General features: G+C 37.6%; 1 protein-coding gene across 4 annotated transcripts in view; it reads right to left on the reverse strand.

Moving 5' to 3' along the window:
- UBE2H (ubiquitin conjugating enzyme E2 H) overlaps positions 1–17556 on the reverse strand; it is a 113403-nt gene that overhangs the window by 36672 nt on the left and 59175 nt on the right. For 2 of the 4 annotated variants that reach the window (XM_066262305.1, XM_066262302.1), the window contains exons 2-3: positions 9543–9619; positions 8504–8578 (exon numbers count right to left, since the gene is read on the reverse strand). In XM_066262305.1, the coding sequence (XP_066118402.1) occupies positions 8504–8578; positions 9543–9619 (152 nt within the window). The remainder of the gene's footprint in view (positions 1–8503; positions 8579–9542; positions 9620–17556) is intronic. The other 2 variants (XM_066262304.1, XM_066262301.1) reach the window with 1 other exon arrangement.

The raw sequence follows: 17556 nt of genomic DNA on the forward strand, positions 1-17556 counted from the left end.
AAGCAAGGAGCTCACTCTCAATGCCCTGTGTCATGGGAACTTCTGAACTGATCCTGTGTGTTCAGGAGATCTAAACTCAACAAGGGGTCCTCTTTTCTGTTTCTTCCTTTCTCTCTGATAATATGAAGTCTGAGGAAGGGGCTGGATGGATAAGAAAAGTTCATTTATAACTAAGAAAAGGTGAAGTGTTATCCTTTAATAGCATAACCCTTCTACCAACCTAGCAGATTACCAAAGCGTGTTCGTAGCCTTAAATCTCCTCTCTTGTGGCTCCATTTTTGGAAGATTGTAATCTCTTTCCTGTTTTCAAAGTTTATCTTCCACTTTCCTGGTTATTCATAGGACCATACTGTCTGAGTCAGGAAGTATTTATTTGCATGGTCAGAGGCACTAAAATATAGAACACAGTGGACTTCAAATTATGAGACCCAATTTCAAGTCTCTGCCACTCATATTACAAAGTCAAGGTTAAATAATCAGGCTCCAAACGAACTGCCTAAATTCCACTCTAAGAGCTTTGAGGAAGTTAAAGTTAACTCAACCTCTTTTTGTTTCCTTAATCATAAAGCTAGGTTATTAATGGTATCTACACATAATAGGACTGTCATGAAGGTTAAATGAATCAATATATGTATAGCACTTGACCAGTAACAGGCACAAAGTAAGCACTCAATGTTACACTTAGCTTAATGAACTCAAGCAAGTCATTACATCTCACCTTCCTCATTATCAAAATGAAAATGTGTACTCCTGTAGGAACTGTCAAGAGCATTAGAGAATATTTTTCTTATAAGGTATTAGGTTTCCTATAACCCAATCATACTAGAAATAAAAACTATAGTGGTCCTAGTATTACTAAAAAGTCTGTTGTGATTGCATTTGGTTTTGGGGGGGAAACTCTAGCCTGGAAACCAAAAGGCAAGCTCTGCAACTAGTTAGTAATGCTGTATCTGCCTCTTCCTGAGTCTCACTTTTACCATCCTTAAAATGTGGTCATTGGACAATATACTCTCTGAAGTTCCTTCAAGCAATATGTTTTTCACCAACATCAGGAACGTGAACAAATCTTCAATTGTGTGAACAAGCTTTTCAAAGGGAACTAAGGAAGACATTACTCTCACTTATTTTGAAAAGAACTTCACTTTAGAGAAAAAAGAAGCCAAGAATATATTGTCGTTATGATACCAATCCTAAAGTGGAAGGAATAGATTTAATGCCAAAAAGATGTCAGAATTAATAACCAACTCAAAAGCTAGAAATCACCTACTAAAGTAGGAGCTAACCTAAGCAGCCAGGTAGATGGAATTTTTTTACATAGCAAATGGAAAGAGTGTATAATAATGAATTGCCAAAGGCAAAATGAAAACTGACATAAGGCAGCTTCAAGAAGGAAATGGACACACCTTCTGACAAAAGCAAGCGTGTTGCAAAGGCAAGGCTACCCTTAGAGGTGGCCTGGGGCAGGGGCAGGGGCAGGGAAAGCCAACTACTCTTTACCCTGGCTAATAATAAGATGGAGCTGAATGAATTGAGATATTATAGATGGCCAAGAACAGGTTTTTTCAGTAATAGGGCCAATCTGACCACTGGTTTCTTCTGTCACTGAGAACTTTAGTAGCCAGCTCCCAAGTCTCTCTCCCCCCACAACTGCTATCATTTTAAGTGACATCATCAGCTATACAGACCACAACTCAGGACACCGTGGCCTCTCAGTCAGTTCCTTAAGCTCCTCAATGACCTTTCCTCTACACTATCTGAAGATCTAGGAGCCATCACCATCATCGTTCTCTAGCAATCCTCTCCAAACCCTTTGCCCTCTCCCCTCCAAAATGCCCATCTACAACTGGAGGAAACTAATTATTCACTACCCTACACTTAGACTTGAGGATACAACTAAGTTTACATTCTCATAGCATTAACTAAAATTTTTTTTTTTTTTTTTTTTTTTTTTTTTTCATTTTTCTGAAGCTGGAAACAGGGAGAGACAGTCAGACAGACTCCCGCATGCGCCCGACCGGGATCCACCCGGCACGCCCACCAGGGGGCGACGCTCTGCCCACCAGGGGGCGATGCTCTGCCCATCCTGGGCGTCGCCATGTTGCGACCCTCCTGGGTGTCGCCATATTGCGACCAGAGCCACTCTAGCGCCTGGGGCAGAGGCCACAGAGCCATCCCCAGCGCCCGGGCCATCTTTTGCTCCAATGGAGCCTTGGCTGCGGGAGGGGAAGAGAGAGACAGAGAGGAAGGCGCGGCGGAGGGGTGGAGAAGCAAATGGGCGCTTCTCCTATGTGCCCTGGCCGGGAATCGAACCCGGGTCCTCCGCACGCTAGGCCGACGCTCTACCGCTGAGCCAACCGGCCAGGGCCTAAAATGTTTTTTATAAAACTTTCCTACAAGAAACTTGTTTTTCTCTACTGGAATTCAAACGATAAGAGATCACTACATAGTAGCAATTATTTAACTGTTTGGGACAGGAACTAAATTCAAATCCAAGATCATGAAAGCAGAGAATTATACAGGTGATCTTAATAGAATTCTACTTCCTCAACTCTAAAAATTCTATTTGTAGAAATACACTGGTTCCAAAAGACCTTTGCAAAGGCACAAGTAAAAGAATATGGTGCAATGATTATCAGAATATCTTTTAATTAAGAACCTATGACAGATTCGGAGATTTAGAAGGGACTCTGACATCCCGGTTTCCCTTGGAACAAGATGACCTAACCCGTCCCCCATTTAGATGAAAATCTGACCGAATTGTGAAGGCCATTAGTACAGCTCAATATAGTATTGTAAGTATTGTTACTGTCTATGACTTTCCCACTTTGTCTCCATTTACTCAGTGGGTTTGGCCAGTGCTTGCTATATGGTATTGACATCAAATTCCATTGCAAAATGAGCTGGAGGTTTCTCCTGGCCGTTCTATCTACATTCTGCTATTAGGTGGTCCCTCCAAAATCCCATTCTCAACCAACCACTCCTCTTACACGCTCAGTTTCAGCATCATCAAAGTGCAATCCAGACACACAGCACATACAGTTCACACCTGGGAGGGCCTCTTCATTGGTAATGCATAGATACACATGGTAGCATTTCAAAAGTTAGTTTCTAGATGTGTTAAAATGGAACTTACAACACGGTTTTCTTTTTCTTTTTTTTTTTTAAGTATACATGGTGACAGTGCCCAGGCTAGTCTTAAGGTTATTCACAAGACTCTAAAATACTCTATAGCTCTATCTGAGACTACTAGAATACAGCTCTGTACTATACTAGCCAGTGATCATTTAAAAACAAGGTTAAATAACAACTTAACTTTCTCTTAAATGCCAGTGTTTAAGTAAAGTAGGTGTGATCTGATGAAGACTACTGTATATCCTGAGGGGGGCTTCAAGGTACTTTCAAGACCCTTACATGCTGAAAGCCTTAAAAAATCTAGTATTTCATGTCTATATTTTATTAGAAGACAATTACTTGCCCTTAGTTTAGGTTTAACAAAAGTGGTACTGTTGTTATTATTAGCTATGAACAGGGGCATTTTTTGGTTCAAATGAAGAGAGAAACTGAGCAAGGAGAGAACACAGTGGAAGAGTCAGACTGAAGAGAGAAGCAGATAAGAACTGCTGAGGCAATAGCCCAAGAGAAGGGGAAGTGGAGAAGAGGGTAAGCGAGGAGAGGAGGGAAGAACAGTTGTGTGCACATAAAGACAGTACCCAAGATGGAGCAAGCTGAACTGCAATCAGGAAGACAAAAGAAAACAACACGTACACTTATGTACACGCATAATTAACACAGAAAGGAAAAAAGAAATGAAGCTGGTGGGGCCAGCAGATCCTTAGCAAGCTACCAGGCAGGAATTCTGGCCAAGGACAGCTTGGTGGCTTTCTAGAGCAAAAGACAGATAAAGTATAGACTCTCATACAAGGATGCAGACAAAATATTCAAAATACATGCATTTGCCACATATTTTAAAATATTTACTTTTAGAATAAAAGGGAACTTGTAGAATATTTGAAAAATACAGAAAAATGTTTTTAATCCCCTTAAGGCAAGTATAACTATACTCAATATTTTGGCATTCATACTTGAAATTTGCATAGAAAGAAGTAGGTACTCTATATAAAGCTGCACATTTCCCTGTGTACCTTTGAAAATGTGTTAAAACATAAGTAAAGGCTGTAAAATGTTTTGTTCATTACACTGTATCATAACTTAACTATTATCAACTGGATCATTTAGCTTGCTTCCAACTAAACAACACTGCAATTTACATATTCTTATACCTTGACCTTAGAGCACATCTCTGAATATTTCCTTCAGAGAATTTAATTTTTAAGTAAAATCACCCAGAAGATATAAAATCTTTACCAAACAATATATACTGCTGGTTGGCTACATCATAATACCTTTACCAACAATGTTTAACCTGACCATCTGATAAATCATGAATTTTCTCATTTTTGAATATGCATCCTTTGGATTAGGTATAACACCATGTTGTATCCTGTGCTTATTGGTTATCTTTGGTGTTTATAAACACTTGCTCTACATTACTCTCTATGAGATCACTCATCTTTACTTCACCCCCACAGCAACTGCAAGTCTGTGTTTGCTTTGGTAAAAGCTTTCTCTTACTAGATGAGCAGATGTGTAGTGGCTGAAGATTTTGAGTCTAAAGCATGAAGTATGGCAGTCTCTATACCAACTTCTTTGCATAGAACACAATCTTCACAAACAGAAAATGACTTGGGGTTTTGAAAGAGTATTTCTGAAGGCCTTATGTGCAAGTTCACATCTCTGAAGCTTTGTAAAGACTGCATTCTCAACACATGGGACACAATCTTTCTTGTAAGAGCCTATCTCCAGACACCTTCTCTCCTTCAACTGAGGTGCTGACTCACATCTCTCCTCAAGAGCAATGTCACACTGTCACTGAAGCATATGCAGTATTTTGTTTATATTGATCTTCTCTCTCTAACTAGTGAAAACCTTAGACAACCTTCCCAATTATCCAGTAGAATGTCAAATATCCTGAGTATTTTATACATTGGTCAATATCAAATGTGCAGAGTTCACTTAGTTCCAGTATCTCCTTTTCTAAAAGAGGGAACAGCAGTTCAGATGAGTATCATGCTCATGGTCAAGGACAACCAGGGCCAGAACCACTCTTCCCTGACACCAGTCCCCTGACTGCCGCTCTGTCCTCACTCTGCACAGTGGGTGACGCCCCGCAGCACTGCTGCGTATTCTAGGAACGTTTCTGAATGAGGAAGATAAAATTAAGTCTGAACTTTCAAATAAATCAGAATTTAAAAGATTCAAATATCATTTATTTCAAAGCAGGCACTCAGGAAATTGATTAAAAAAGTTTTATAATTTCTCTTTGAAAACTCCCACAGGGCCAGTTTATAAGAAAATCAATTTGATAATGGTATATCATTTTATACTCCAACTGATGTTACTCAGTTTTCCCATTCACTTTATTCTCTGGGATTAAATGACCATTAGCCATTTTATGATTTACATCCAGCTTCAAAGCATCAAGATTTGCCATCACTTAATGATATTCAAAGAGAAAGTAAAATTCCAAAAGATGAGCTTAAAATGTTTGAAATAATGATGGCATTGGAAGAACAAGTTCATAACCTCCCAAGGTATCTATTTATATTCCTTCTCCTTAAAAAGAAAATTTGAAGTAGTTTTATTACTGCTTTGAAAAAACACATTTAAAGATGTAAATTGTTTTTTTAAAGGGACATTTTTAGTTACACCTCATGTAACTACTGAAAATTCTCTCAAACTATGGTAAATTTGGAGGCTATCCTGAAGATAAGCATGTCAAATGACACTGAGTGTATACTTAAATACACAGAAAAACTGTTTTACAGTACATACCAGAATATAAATAATGACATCCACTGAGGGATGGGATTATGAGACATTTAATTTTTTGCTCACCTGGACTTTATTACATTCCTGCTATGAACACGGAGAATTTATACAATTAAAAAGTGTTTGCGCGCGTGTGTATGTGTGTGTGTGTGTAACAAAAAAGTATATATACATATATATTTTTAAATTCCAAGATTTAAGCATTAAAGACGCTTAATCTAAATTTGTACATCTATTTAAGAGCACTCAAAGTTTGGCTCAGGAAGAAGTGTACACCTGCCTATATACTATAAGAAGCAGAGTTTACACAGAACATGGAAATTGGGTTTTTCTTATCTCCTTGCCCTTCTGCACAATTCTACAACTATCAATATAAACAAAAAGGAAGCCTTGCTTATTCTAAGTGAGCCACTACCCCTTGAGGTGTTTAAAGCACATTCCAACAGTAATTACATTGTTGACGATCTGAAAATGGGTCACCCCACACAACTGATTAAAATTCTTTTATGCAATCTTCCTTTACAGGAAATAAGGACAGCTTGTACAAATATTTCAACTAGATATACTTCCTTAAGAGAAGATGGTACACATTTGTAGGTATTACAAAGTTCTAAAAGCACACAGAAAGGCAAAGGAAAAATTATGAAGAAGTTAAATTAGCCTAGTCATTTGTCCCAACCAATTTCATATTACATCATTCATTTAAGAAAGCACACAGGCTTCTGTTGCATCATTAGTTAATAAATAAACAACATCTAATGTGCAGATATTTTTACTTTGAAAGGTATGATGAAACAATTGTATTACCTGGAAAAATATGTTAAGACAAGGCTGGAGAAATAACTACATCTTTACAGGATATATAATTGCTGTTCTATAGGTTCACTGTTAGTTTCAACAAGCTACACTGTTTCCTCCTAACTAGAAATCTAGGGTAACAAAACTAAATTTACAATGTCAATTTTTAGTCTAAGTAAGTAGGTATTTATAAAATATCTTTGAATAAACTTATATGGTTTGGACATTGTTTGCAAATGTTTAAAGATCGTATGGCTCAACTGTATAGAGGTTTAAAATGCCTAAATAAATAAACATCCTAAAGTCCAGAAGTAAGCGGGGACAGGGAACCACATGACAGAAAAGCCCTCTCAAACTGAGTGGGACCTCTATCCTACCACCCTAGAATGTCATTGGGACAGGGCTGCTGCCAACTACAGATAGTAGAGCAGATATCCTCAGAGACTACATCAACGACTCAACACCTCACAGCTCCCCTCCTCGTTCACCATTTCATAACTCTAAAGTTCAGAGACCCTTGTAGAAATGGGGACATTTCTAATTCAATTATCCATAAAGCATTCAATTACTGAGTTTAGAAAACTCACCTAAGGGACCATAAGAGGAAATCACTAGTTTATTCTTAAAATGAGCACTAACAGTTCCTAGCGTGAGAAGGAATTAGAGATGCTCTGTAGTATTTGTATAGCATAAAGCTCTAAAGCATATAAAGGAACTAGATGTCAGGGAAGAGGATGCTACATTGGACTGGAAATTAGCCTGTCGCTATCCTAGCTTTTCTGATTTATCCTAAGCAGAATTGTGGAGGCCTAGAATCGAAGCACAGAATGTCTTTGATCTCGCTCTTTTAAAAAACCCTTTTGTTGGAGCAGGGATGTGTGTCTGATCTCCCAGAGATCTGGCATTAGTTCCAAAGACAGGCCCATGGCAGCTGTAAGACGTTTGTACTCTGGCCATTCTGAGCACGAGGCTCAGTGTGACTGTCAGAGGATGCTCGATATATTCCAATCTTACTTTCTTCTTCCTTAAAATTGGTCAGTATTTTGGATAATACTTTAAAACCATCTACAGAATAAATTTTTTAAAAGTTGGCTTAAGTTACTACCTAAGTTACCACCATTCTATAATCTCAAAATATTTAAGGTGTCAACTTTCAATCAAATATACCTCTATTACATCTGACACAAAAATACCTAAATTGTCACTAAGTGCCTTAAGAGGGGTGACACTAAAAATATCACCAATGAGGGCAAAAAGATGATGGTGAGGAAAAGTACTTCTTTATACAACCCCACTGAAGTGTCTACTCTAGTTTCTTCAGTTGTTTAAAGGACTAACAGGATTGGGAATGAAGAGAATGGGGAAAGCTAATTTTACTGCTAGGTACCCAGAGCTGAACTGACCAAAACAAAGTACGACACAGAGGATTTTTAAATGACAAAATTAGAATAGATACTATATACTATTAATTCCAACAATCTGGCATTGCAAATACATTTTATTTTAAGATATATCATTATTTTACTGCCAACAGCCTAAATGGAAAGTAAGCCTTATAACAGTCTAATCTGAACCTGAAATAAAAATCTACAGAGTTGTAGTTCATTACAATCAGGCAAAGGGTATATTTAAACATCTTCTATCACACTATGGAAGGCCCGTAAAAAGTCACTGATTAATTTAACCAAAGCCAAATAAGGAAAAGTTCAGTTAATGAACCATTCCTGGAATTATTTCCCACAAAGTGTAGGATTTTTTTCTTTTTATCTCTTTGATTTCAAAACTCTCTAAGGAAAGAGACTGAGTAGTAACTTACCTATTGATGGAGATTTGAAAGGGTATTTGTCAGGAAGATCCACTCTAACTTTCCAGACTCCGCCTTCGTACGGTGCTGAAAGGAAAAATGTTACACGTTAAGAAATATGTCTCCAAATTAGAAAATTAACCTGAGTGTAAATTAAGCATTAAATCCTAATCTCTTTTGAAAACTTTGTCAATTAATTCTCTTGAAAGTCAGGAACCTCTTATAATTCTATGTTCAGATTAAAATATTTTTAAAATCTACAGTTAGAAAATAAGCAAAGATTCACTTTCCCTTCCCAAGCAAGTTACATGATTCATTTATTTTTAATGTTTTTTTTTTCTGTATTTATTTATTTTTATTTTTTTCAGGGACAGAGAGAAGAGTCAAAGAGAGGGATAGATAGGGACAGACAGGAACAGAGAGAGATGAGAAGCATCAATCATCAGTTTTTCATTGCGACACCTTAGTTGTTCATTGATTGCTTCCTCATTATGTGCCTTGACCATGGGCCTTCAGCAGACCGAGTAACCCCTTGCTCGAGCCAGTGACCTTGGGTCCAAGCTGGTGAGCTTTTTGCTCAAACCAGATGAGTCGTGCTCAAGCTGGCAACCTCTGGGTCTCAAACCTGGGTCCTCCGCATCCCAGTCTGATGCTCTATCCACTGCGCCACCGCCTGGTCAGGCAAGTTACACGATTCTTTAAAGTACTAAACACTGTTTAGTTATTTGGTACCTAATAACCTCCTATCTCAACCTACACCATGTACCCTCACCCCCCAAAAATTTCCTGAAAAATGAAACAGAAAACATTGTCCTAACCCATCAATGTGGCCATCACACAAACCCAGAATTCACAATTCATGTTTAATACTGTCACTTAAGAGATAAAAAAGCATATGAAGTAACTATGATAACAGCAAGATTTCCTCACTGATTCTAGAGTTCAAGTAAACTCACTAACAAAACCACACGTACTACCATCTGTCCTTTATTGTCTATTAAGGAGAATAAGAGATTACAATAGAAAAACACATACCAACACATGTACTTACTTCCTTGTGGTCCATAAAACTTCACTACAAATTCATTGAGTCCTCCCAGGATCGTAACCTCATGCTTACTCTCAATGCTAAGGTAGAGGGTAAAGGAAATTACACAGACTTTATAGTACCTGGAAGAACTAAAGATGATATCTCCAAGACAGGACATTTTCATTGTTATCAACATTTATATGAAACTAATAAAATATAAAATAAATTTAATAACTCTAGTAATTCATAAGGCAATATATACTCTTGTGAGAAGAATATGAATGGGCTTTAGATTCAGAAACCAGTGTTCAAACTCCAGGACCACCATCTACTGGGTTTGTGAGCCTAGAAAAAGTAATGCAAACTCACTCCCTGTGCCTTTGTTCTCTCCTGTTAAATGGGGAAAACACTTCATAGGATTTCTGTGAGGATTAAATGGGTTAAATATATAAAGACAACTTTTGTACATACTGTACACAAGTGAAAAACAAGCACTTAGTTTTTTCACCCCTCTGTACTCTCCTTTCCAACTGATCCCCAATAACCCTTTAACATAAATCCAGTACTCCCCCCCCCTTAGTCAAGTTCATTCATACACCTGGAGAAATGCTGATTCTTCTAACTCCTACACACCTAAAATTATGGATTTACTAAGAAAAGTCCCTACAATTTTCTCCCTGGCTTAGAAAATAAAGAGACAAAATAGAGACACAATCTTCCTACAAGTAGTGCTACCAAATGCAAAGAACAGTCTTGTCTGAAGTATTTCTCTTTACCCATTCCCGTCTCTCCTGAACCTCCCTCTCCCCTCAGGCTGGGGGCTCTGCAGTCACAATCACAGAGGAGTAACACTCCTGTGTTTTCATCCTCAAAAACTTATACCTGACCTTGAGACTCTCTCACCCCTTTAGGTGTTAGGATTCAATTACACAAACCAAACCAATCTATCTCGGTGAAGAAGAATGCTCCTGGTCTAATATCTGTTTTATGTCTCTGCTCTGTGTTCTACAATATAATACAGATAATTCTACAACAACAACAGACATTTTCAATGTCTGTGGGGGGGGGACTTTGGGGGGCTCACAAACATTTAAAAAGATATGACAGACTGGTCTTATCATAATCAGCAGTGCAAATTTCGTGTACTATTATGCAAAAGAAAAAGAATCCGAAGAAAATTTTAAATGACCTTTTAGAGAAAAATGGTATTTTTAAAGGTTTGAAATTAAGTATTAGACTCTCCAGATAGGTCAGGTGTATTTTTGGCAAAGTCCATGTTGAAGAGCCTTGAAGAATGTCCACTAGAGATATTAAATACAATAATTGAGTCTATGCTAATCAACTGCTTTAATAACATGCACACTGAAAGGACTCAAATACTATCCATGCTGGAAAACTGGCTTCATTTCTCATGGTCAAATGACACAGGCATGCTTTGGTATACTAAATTCTTCGTCACCAGTCACCCTCAGACACCCTGCAAAGTATCTCAAAGCTAAGGCTAATGTAATAAATAGAAGTACATGTTTAAATTATTTTAAAACTTCAAAAAGCACCCTTGTGTTAGTGAAAGAAAAAGAAGTCAAACATAGAGTGAACAAAATTAAATACAAGTAATAGAGTCATCAAAGAAAACACTTAAAAAAAATTCTGGGAGTTAAAAGGCTTTCCTAAGAATGAACCAAAGCCAGAAACCACAGAGGAAAAGAAGAGCAGAAGCAAGCACGCACACACACTGAAAACCTTTATACTGTAAATGACAGTACAAAGGGCAAACTAAGAAGAAAAAAATTATAGCATCTGACCAGAAACATGGATTTTTGAAAAACTAGGAGTTATTACAAAGCAATAAGCAAAATTAGAAACACCCCAACAAAGAAAAGACCAGGAGAGCCAAGTTAAGAAAATTCAAACAAGCAAAATTAAGCTATGAAAAGTTCAACTCACTAGTTTAGAAATGAGACATTTTTACTTTTATTTTTTAATTCAGTGAGAGGAAGGGAGGCAGAGACAGACTCCCAAATGTGCCCTGACCCATGCACCCCAACAGGGACCCACCCCACAAGCCCACTAGGGGGGTGATGCTCTGCCCATCTGGGGCATTACTCTGTTGATCAGCAACTAAACTCTTAGTGCCTGAGGCGGAGGCCAGGAAGCCATCTTTGATGCCAGGGGCTAACTCTCTCCAGTGGAGCCATGGCTGCAGGAGAGGAAGGAAGGAAGAAAGAGGGGGGGTAAGAGGGGGAGGGGGGGTAGCAGATGGGTGCTTCTCCTGTGTGCCCTGATCACAATCGAACCCAGGATATCCACAAGCAGGGCCAACATTTTCCCAGTAAATTGATAAAGATGAAAGCTGGATAAAACCTAGAGTATGAATTAGTATTCCTGAGGACAGAGATAGCACTATGTTCCAAAACTTAAAATGAATTTACTCTTTAATTCAAATTTCACTCCAATGAAGTTATGTTTTAAAAATAACCAGGCACTGCTGGTGGGAGTGTGAAACAGTTTCAATTCAATCACAGAAGACTTGGCACTGTAAAGCTGCTCATACACACACCCTATGCCCATCAGTGCTACTCCCGATAGACATGTATAGCTCAGTTCACAACACACGTCTAAAATGTTCACAGTGCTATCTGTAGTACCCAAAAATTAGACTACAACCCAAAAGTTCATCAACAATAAAAAGGATAAATTACGGTACAGTCACCCAACAGAGTATTACATACCAATATAAAGTTAATTGCTACACATAAATGTATGTGTCTCATAGATACAAGTGAAAGAAACCAGATGCCAATGAGAATATACAGTAAGATTCCATTTACACACGTTTCAAAGAGGCTAAATGAATCAATGATGTCAGAAATTAGGATAGTGGCTACCCTAGTAGGCACTGTGATCACTGAAAAGGGGCTTGAGGTGGACTTTGAGGATACTAATTATACCTTTATTGCTTCATTTATCATTGAGCTACAAAATTTAGTGTATGTGCTTTTTGTATATATACTATTGTTTAATAAAAAGTAGTGAAGACAGTGTGCCTGATACTATGTTTACTGAAATATTTGAAATTTTAAAATGGAAATAATTTAAGTATTTATCAATAAAAAACTGGTTAAATGAGTTATAAACCATTTAACCCTCGCCAGATAGCTCAATTGGTTAGTGTCATCCCGATATACCAAGGTTGCAGGTTTAATCCTGGTCAGGGCACATACAAGAATCAACCAACAAATGCACAACTAAGTGTAACAATAAATCAATATTTCCCTCCCTCCCTCTCTCTTCCTTTCTCTCTGAAATCAGTAATTTTTTTTAAAAATTATAAACCATTTATACAATAAGCTGCTACTACAGTTTATACCTCTACCCACCCTGAGCTTCACCAATGTATGTTTCTGCTTAATGTTCAGAAGTAGTCAACTGAATATTGTAATACAGATAGAGATAGCCCAGCCATTAAACCAATCTAAATAAATTTACAAGGATAATGAAAGAAGGGAGTAAGGTAGAAGATGAAATGAGTTTAACAAAAGAAGTTGTAACCTCATTTTATAACATAAAAAGCTGCAGAAGTAGACTCCATCAATCAGAAATAATCTGCTATGAATGACACTGATCTATGGCAATCATTCTTCATTAATCATTTAAAATTATGCGTTATCCACATGGATGTCTCTTCTGGAAAACTGAAGGTATCTTTTCTATCCTTTGCATAATGGAACAAATCCAGGTTTCTTCCTTTTTGTGGTCTGTTTGGGATATAGTCCACGCTTTTATCCACTTTCCAAAGATTCTGCTTTCCAACAGTCATTCCAAACCTCCTCTTTCTCATAATTCATGGTACACTCCACATGCCAGATACTGTGGGTCTGTCTTTACACACAGACTGTAAATTAAAGAGTTCTTACAGTCCATTTCATATGAAACGCTAAAAGTAAACTGAATGAAACCTTTAAACTTCTACCAAGTTGGAAAAATGAGAAGCTATGCTAAATTTATGTTGCCTTGGAATGGGACACAGACACTAAATCAGATGGGAAAAAGATTTTAAGTTTAGCTGAATAAAAAACATTGCATTATAAATAAGTCATTCCATCAGCACAAATGAATGACTTGTCCACAAAAATATATAAAATTACTTGACTACTGTTACCATGTGTATTTTGGTAGAGGCCACGAGTTTCTTTCTCCCCCCTGCTGCAAAGCCAAGGGCAAGGAAGGCAATGAGAAGGCAGGTTACAATGATAAAAATAATGATCTATTTCTGAGATGTGCTGGTCAGGCTAGCAGACCGGCGGGAATTCACTAGAAGATTTCTTCATTACTTTCTCAGTTTCAAAGCCTGAAAATATCCTTCAGATATTATTCTGGTTAAAATACATTAAACCTATTAACATCACACTTTACTCAATCCTGATCTAAGTTATTTGTGAAGTACTGCTTTTTACTTACTTAGCATTTTATTATTTAAAAAAAGTAGCAGCAGTTTCAGGAGACTAATGATTAACATGCCTAGGAACCCAAGTTTGCTTTCCTTTTAAAATGCAAGCCACCCACCACCTTATTTTCCTTGAATGGCGTACGATTACACAATCTAATATTTAAAGGCTAATTCCAAACTGTCCAGAGATAACGGACATTCTTGGCAAAACATGTCTATGAGGATTTTAGAAATGATATTTATATAGTTCTGGAATTTTCCAGAAAGGGAGCCAAGGTATAAGCCTGTGTCACAGGACTGATGTTAACAGGTCAAAGACCTAGAATTCAGACAGCATTGTTTCTTAAGTTTGCCAAAAATGAATTTATAAAATAAAAGAGGGGCGGCCTCCCTGAGCTGTATCCATACGAGCAAGGAACTGGGGTGAGAAATGTGCTTCTTTACAGAAGCAATCTGTATAGCGCTCTCTCTATACGTTCAAACCAGTTTGTTTACAGTTCTCCTTGCAATTAGACAACACTACAAAAGTTGAAGAAACTAGCAACCTTCACTAGCTAGTTGTCTTGAAGATAGCATGGTATATGTGGTTAATCCATTCATGTGCAAAATATCACAGAAACAATAGTTTGGCAGTAATGTTTATAAAGAATCCCTCTCTTTTAGAAATATAAACTGAAATGTTTACTAATACATAATGTCTATGATTTGCTTCAAAATAAGCCAGTGTGAGGGGAGTTAGGAGAGAAAGGTATAGAAGAAATGGTATTGATAATTATTGAATCTCAGTAATGGGTATATAGGGTACATTCTATTCTCTCTACTTTTGCTTCTATTTGAAATTTTCCATAACAAAGTTCTAAAAATTAATGTAGTATCATCGGAACTTTATTATTTAACAAGTGCAAAAGAACTCAGTAGCTACTACAGCTCTCTTGAAGGCTTATAAGATGATCCAATGTTTTCCTATGGTCTGATACTTAGTCTAAGGAAAAAAAAATAGTAAGTGATACAGTATGTAAGAATGTAAAAACTTCATACTGAAAGAAAAGACTACTCTGGGGGGGGGGGGAAATGGGGGAAGAGAGTCAAAAGGTACGAACTTCCAGTTCTAAAATTAGTCCTGGGGGTGTAGTGTACACCATAGCTACTATCGTCAATATTATATTGCATATTTAAAAACTGCTAGGAGTAGATCTTAAAAGTTCTTACCACAAAAAAATTCCTATAACTGTGTTAAGGTGACAGATGTTAAAACTAGACTTACTGGGGTGATGATTTCACAATACATATAAATATTGAATCATTATGCTGTATACCTAAAACTAATATAATGTTGTCTATAAATTATACCTATATTAAAAACATAAAAAACTAATCAGACCATCGTAAGCAAAAGTAGAATTACTAGGTGATCAGAGCTCTCACAGAATAGGAAGGTTGAAAAATGCTTAGATTTTTGTGATATATATGCATACATCATTATTACACTGTGCACTTCAAACTTACATAATGTTAGAGGAGTCAATTATATTTCAATAAAACTGGGGGAAATAAAAATTAATTAAATTTAAAAATAAAGCCTGACCAGGCAGTGGCGCAGTGGATAAAGCGTCGGACTGGGACGCGGAAGGACCCAGGTTGGAGACCCCGAGGTTGCCAGCTTGAGCAAAAAGCTCACTAGCTTGGACCCAAGGTCACTGGCTCGAGCAAGGGGTTACTTAGTCTGCTGAAGGCCCGCGGTCATGGCACATATGAGAAAGCAATCAATGAACAGCTAAGGTGTCGCAACGAAAAACTGATGATTGATGCTTCTCATCTTTCTCCATTCCTGTCTGTCTGTCCCTCTCTCTAACTCTCTCTCTGTCCTTGTAAAAAATAAAAAAATAAAGAACACTCTGCCAAGATAGTAAATCAATAGCTGACATTCTAGAAAAATAAAATTTCAGTGGCTTCCAAAAGATGTCTAAGAAAAGGCCAACCACATTGAGGGAAGATGAACATGGTTTTTAAATATCCATGACAAACAGCATCTGAGCAAAACAGTCATTAAAGATGTATGTGTCTTTGTTTAGATTATAAGAAAAAAGGAGCAGAGGCTCCTGGTTGAGAGAAAGTTTAATTTTTTTTAATTTAAAAAAAAAAGGTTTCTAAAAGTTAGTGCTTGTCATGTTAGCAGGATGGGAAATTCCATTCAAAAGAGAAATAAAAATAGCGGAAATAAAAGCGACTGAGAAAATACACATGGGAAAAAGAATAAAAGGCAGAAAAGGGGGAGGGAAAAGGCTTCTACCAGTGAAGAAATACACACATATCATGAATAAGGCCATCTTTTTATTCATCTGTCTCAATCTGGACGAGTGGCAACAATATAATGTGAAGAACAATTAACAAAACGATACACGTGTCACATCTCCTAAACTCAAACAGTTTTACTCTCTGCATCCCCCACCCTCAAAAACGTTTCAAGCTTTCTACATAATCGGAACCTGTTACATTGAGTTATCATCTATTGAATTCACAAAAGATTAGACTTTATTTCTATTAAAAGTTGGTTTACTACATATTCTATACACCTCCCACATAAGTGCCTTAAGGAAAACAAAACCTCTTAAACACAACCTTCTACAATCTTAAACTTTAGCAAGGAAAGATGTGATCTGTCCATTAAGGAGTAAATGCAAAAAAGAGTTTGCCTAAAGTGCTACTGGAGTTTGAAGCAGGAAAAGATTTCTTCCATCTTGCAGGCACAGCTAGATGGTTTGCCACGGTAGGCAAGGAAATACATAGGCCTTAAGAACAGTGTGGGATTTGGACATGCAGAGGTGGGGAAAGGCTTTATTAAAGCAAAGACATAAAAGCACAGGCTAGGTCTAGAGAGTAGGGACTACTGCATTTTTATTTTCATGTGTGGAACATGGGGAGTATTAGGAAGCAGGCAAAACCGGATTACAAAGAGCCCCAAAACATGGATTTTATCTGGAGACAGTTGGTACTTCCATGCACAGTGCACCTAATTGTGCGACAGATAACCCAGCTGTGGTGTGTAGGACTAGCTGAAGGTGTGATAAACAGAATTAAAGCAAAAGAGCAGAAGAGTAATGTTTAAGGCCTCAACTAAAATAACAGCGGTAGGAAGAATAAGGAGAGATTAAATGGAGACTTTACAGGCTCTGCAACTGACTAGACATGGAACTGCCAGGAGAAAGCTCTAGTGTTGTTCACATGTCTCATTTTCATGAGGAACCAAGAAGCTAGAGTTCTGTGTCAATCTCCTACTTTCTAAATATAAACAAAGCACAAGTGCTCCAATGTCTGCCCGTTGGTGAAGCCCTCTGCAACCACTCGATTCACAACGGTGTACTGCTACACGGTCCACTCTTTAGTTGATCACCAGTCTCCACTACTACAGAGCAAGTTCCATAAAGAAAGGCAGGGGTGGTCTGGTTTGTATACTGCTCCATTCCTAGAACCTAAGAGTTCTGGCACATTGTAGGCGCACTGAAGGTGCAAGACATCCAAAGCCTGAAGCTGCCAGTCGGAGATCTAAATATAGTTTTAGCCTTGTCAGACAGGTGAGGTGACACT

The sequence above is a fragment of the Saccopteryx bilineata genome, chromosome 2, assembly GCF_036850765.1.
Source record: "Saccopteryx bilineata isolate mSacBil1 chromosome 2, mSacBil1_pri_phased_curated, whole genome shotgun sequence".
Lineage (NCBI taxonomy): Eukaryota > Metazoa > Chordata > Mammalia > Chiroptera > Emballonuridae > Saccopteryx > Saccopteryx bilineata.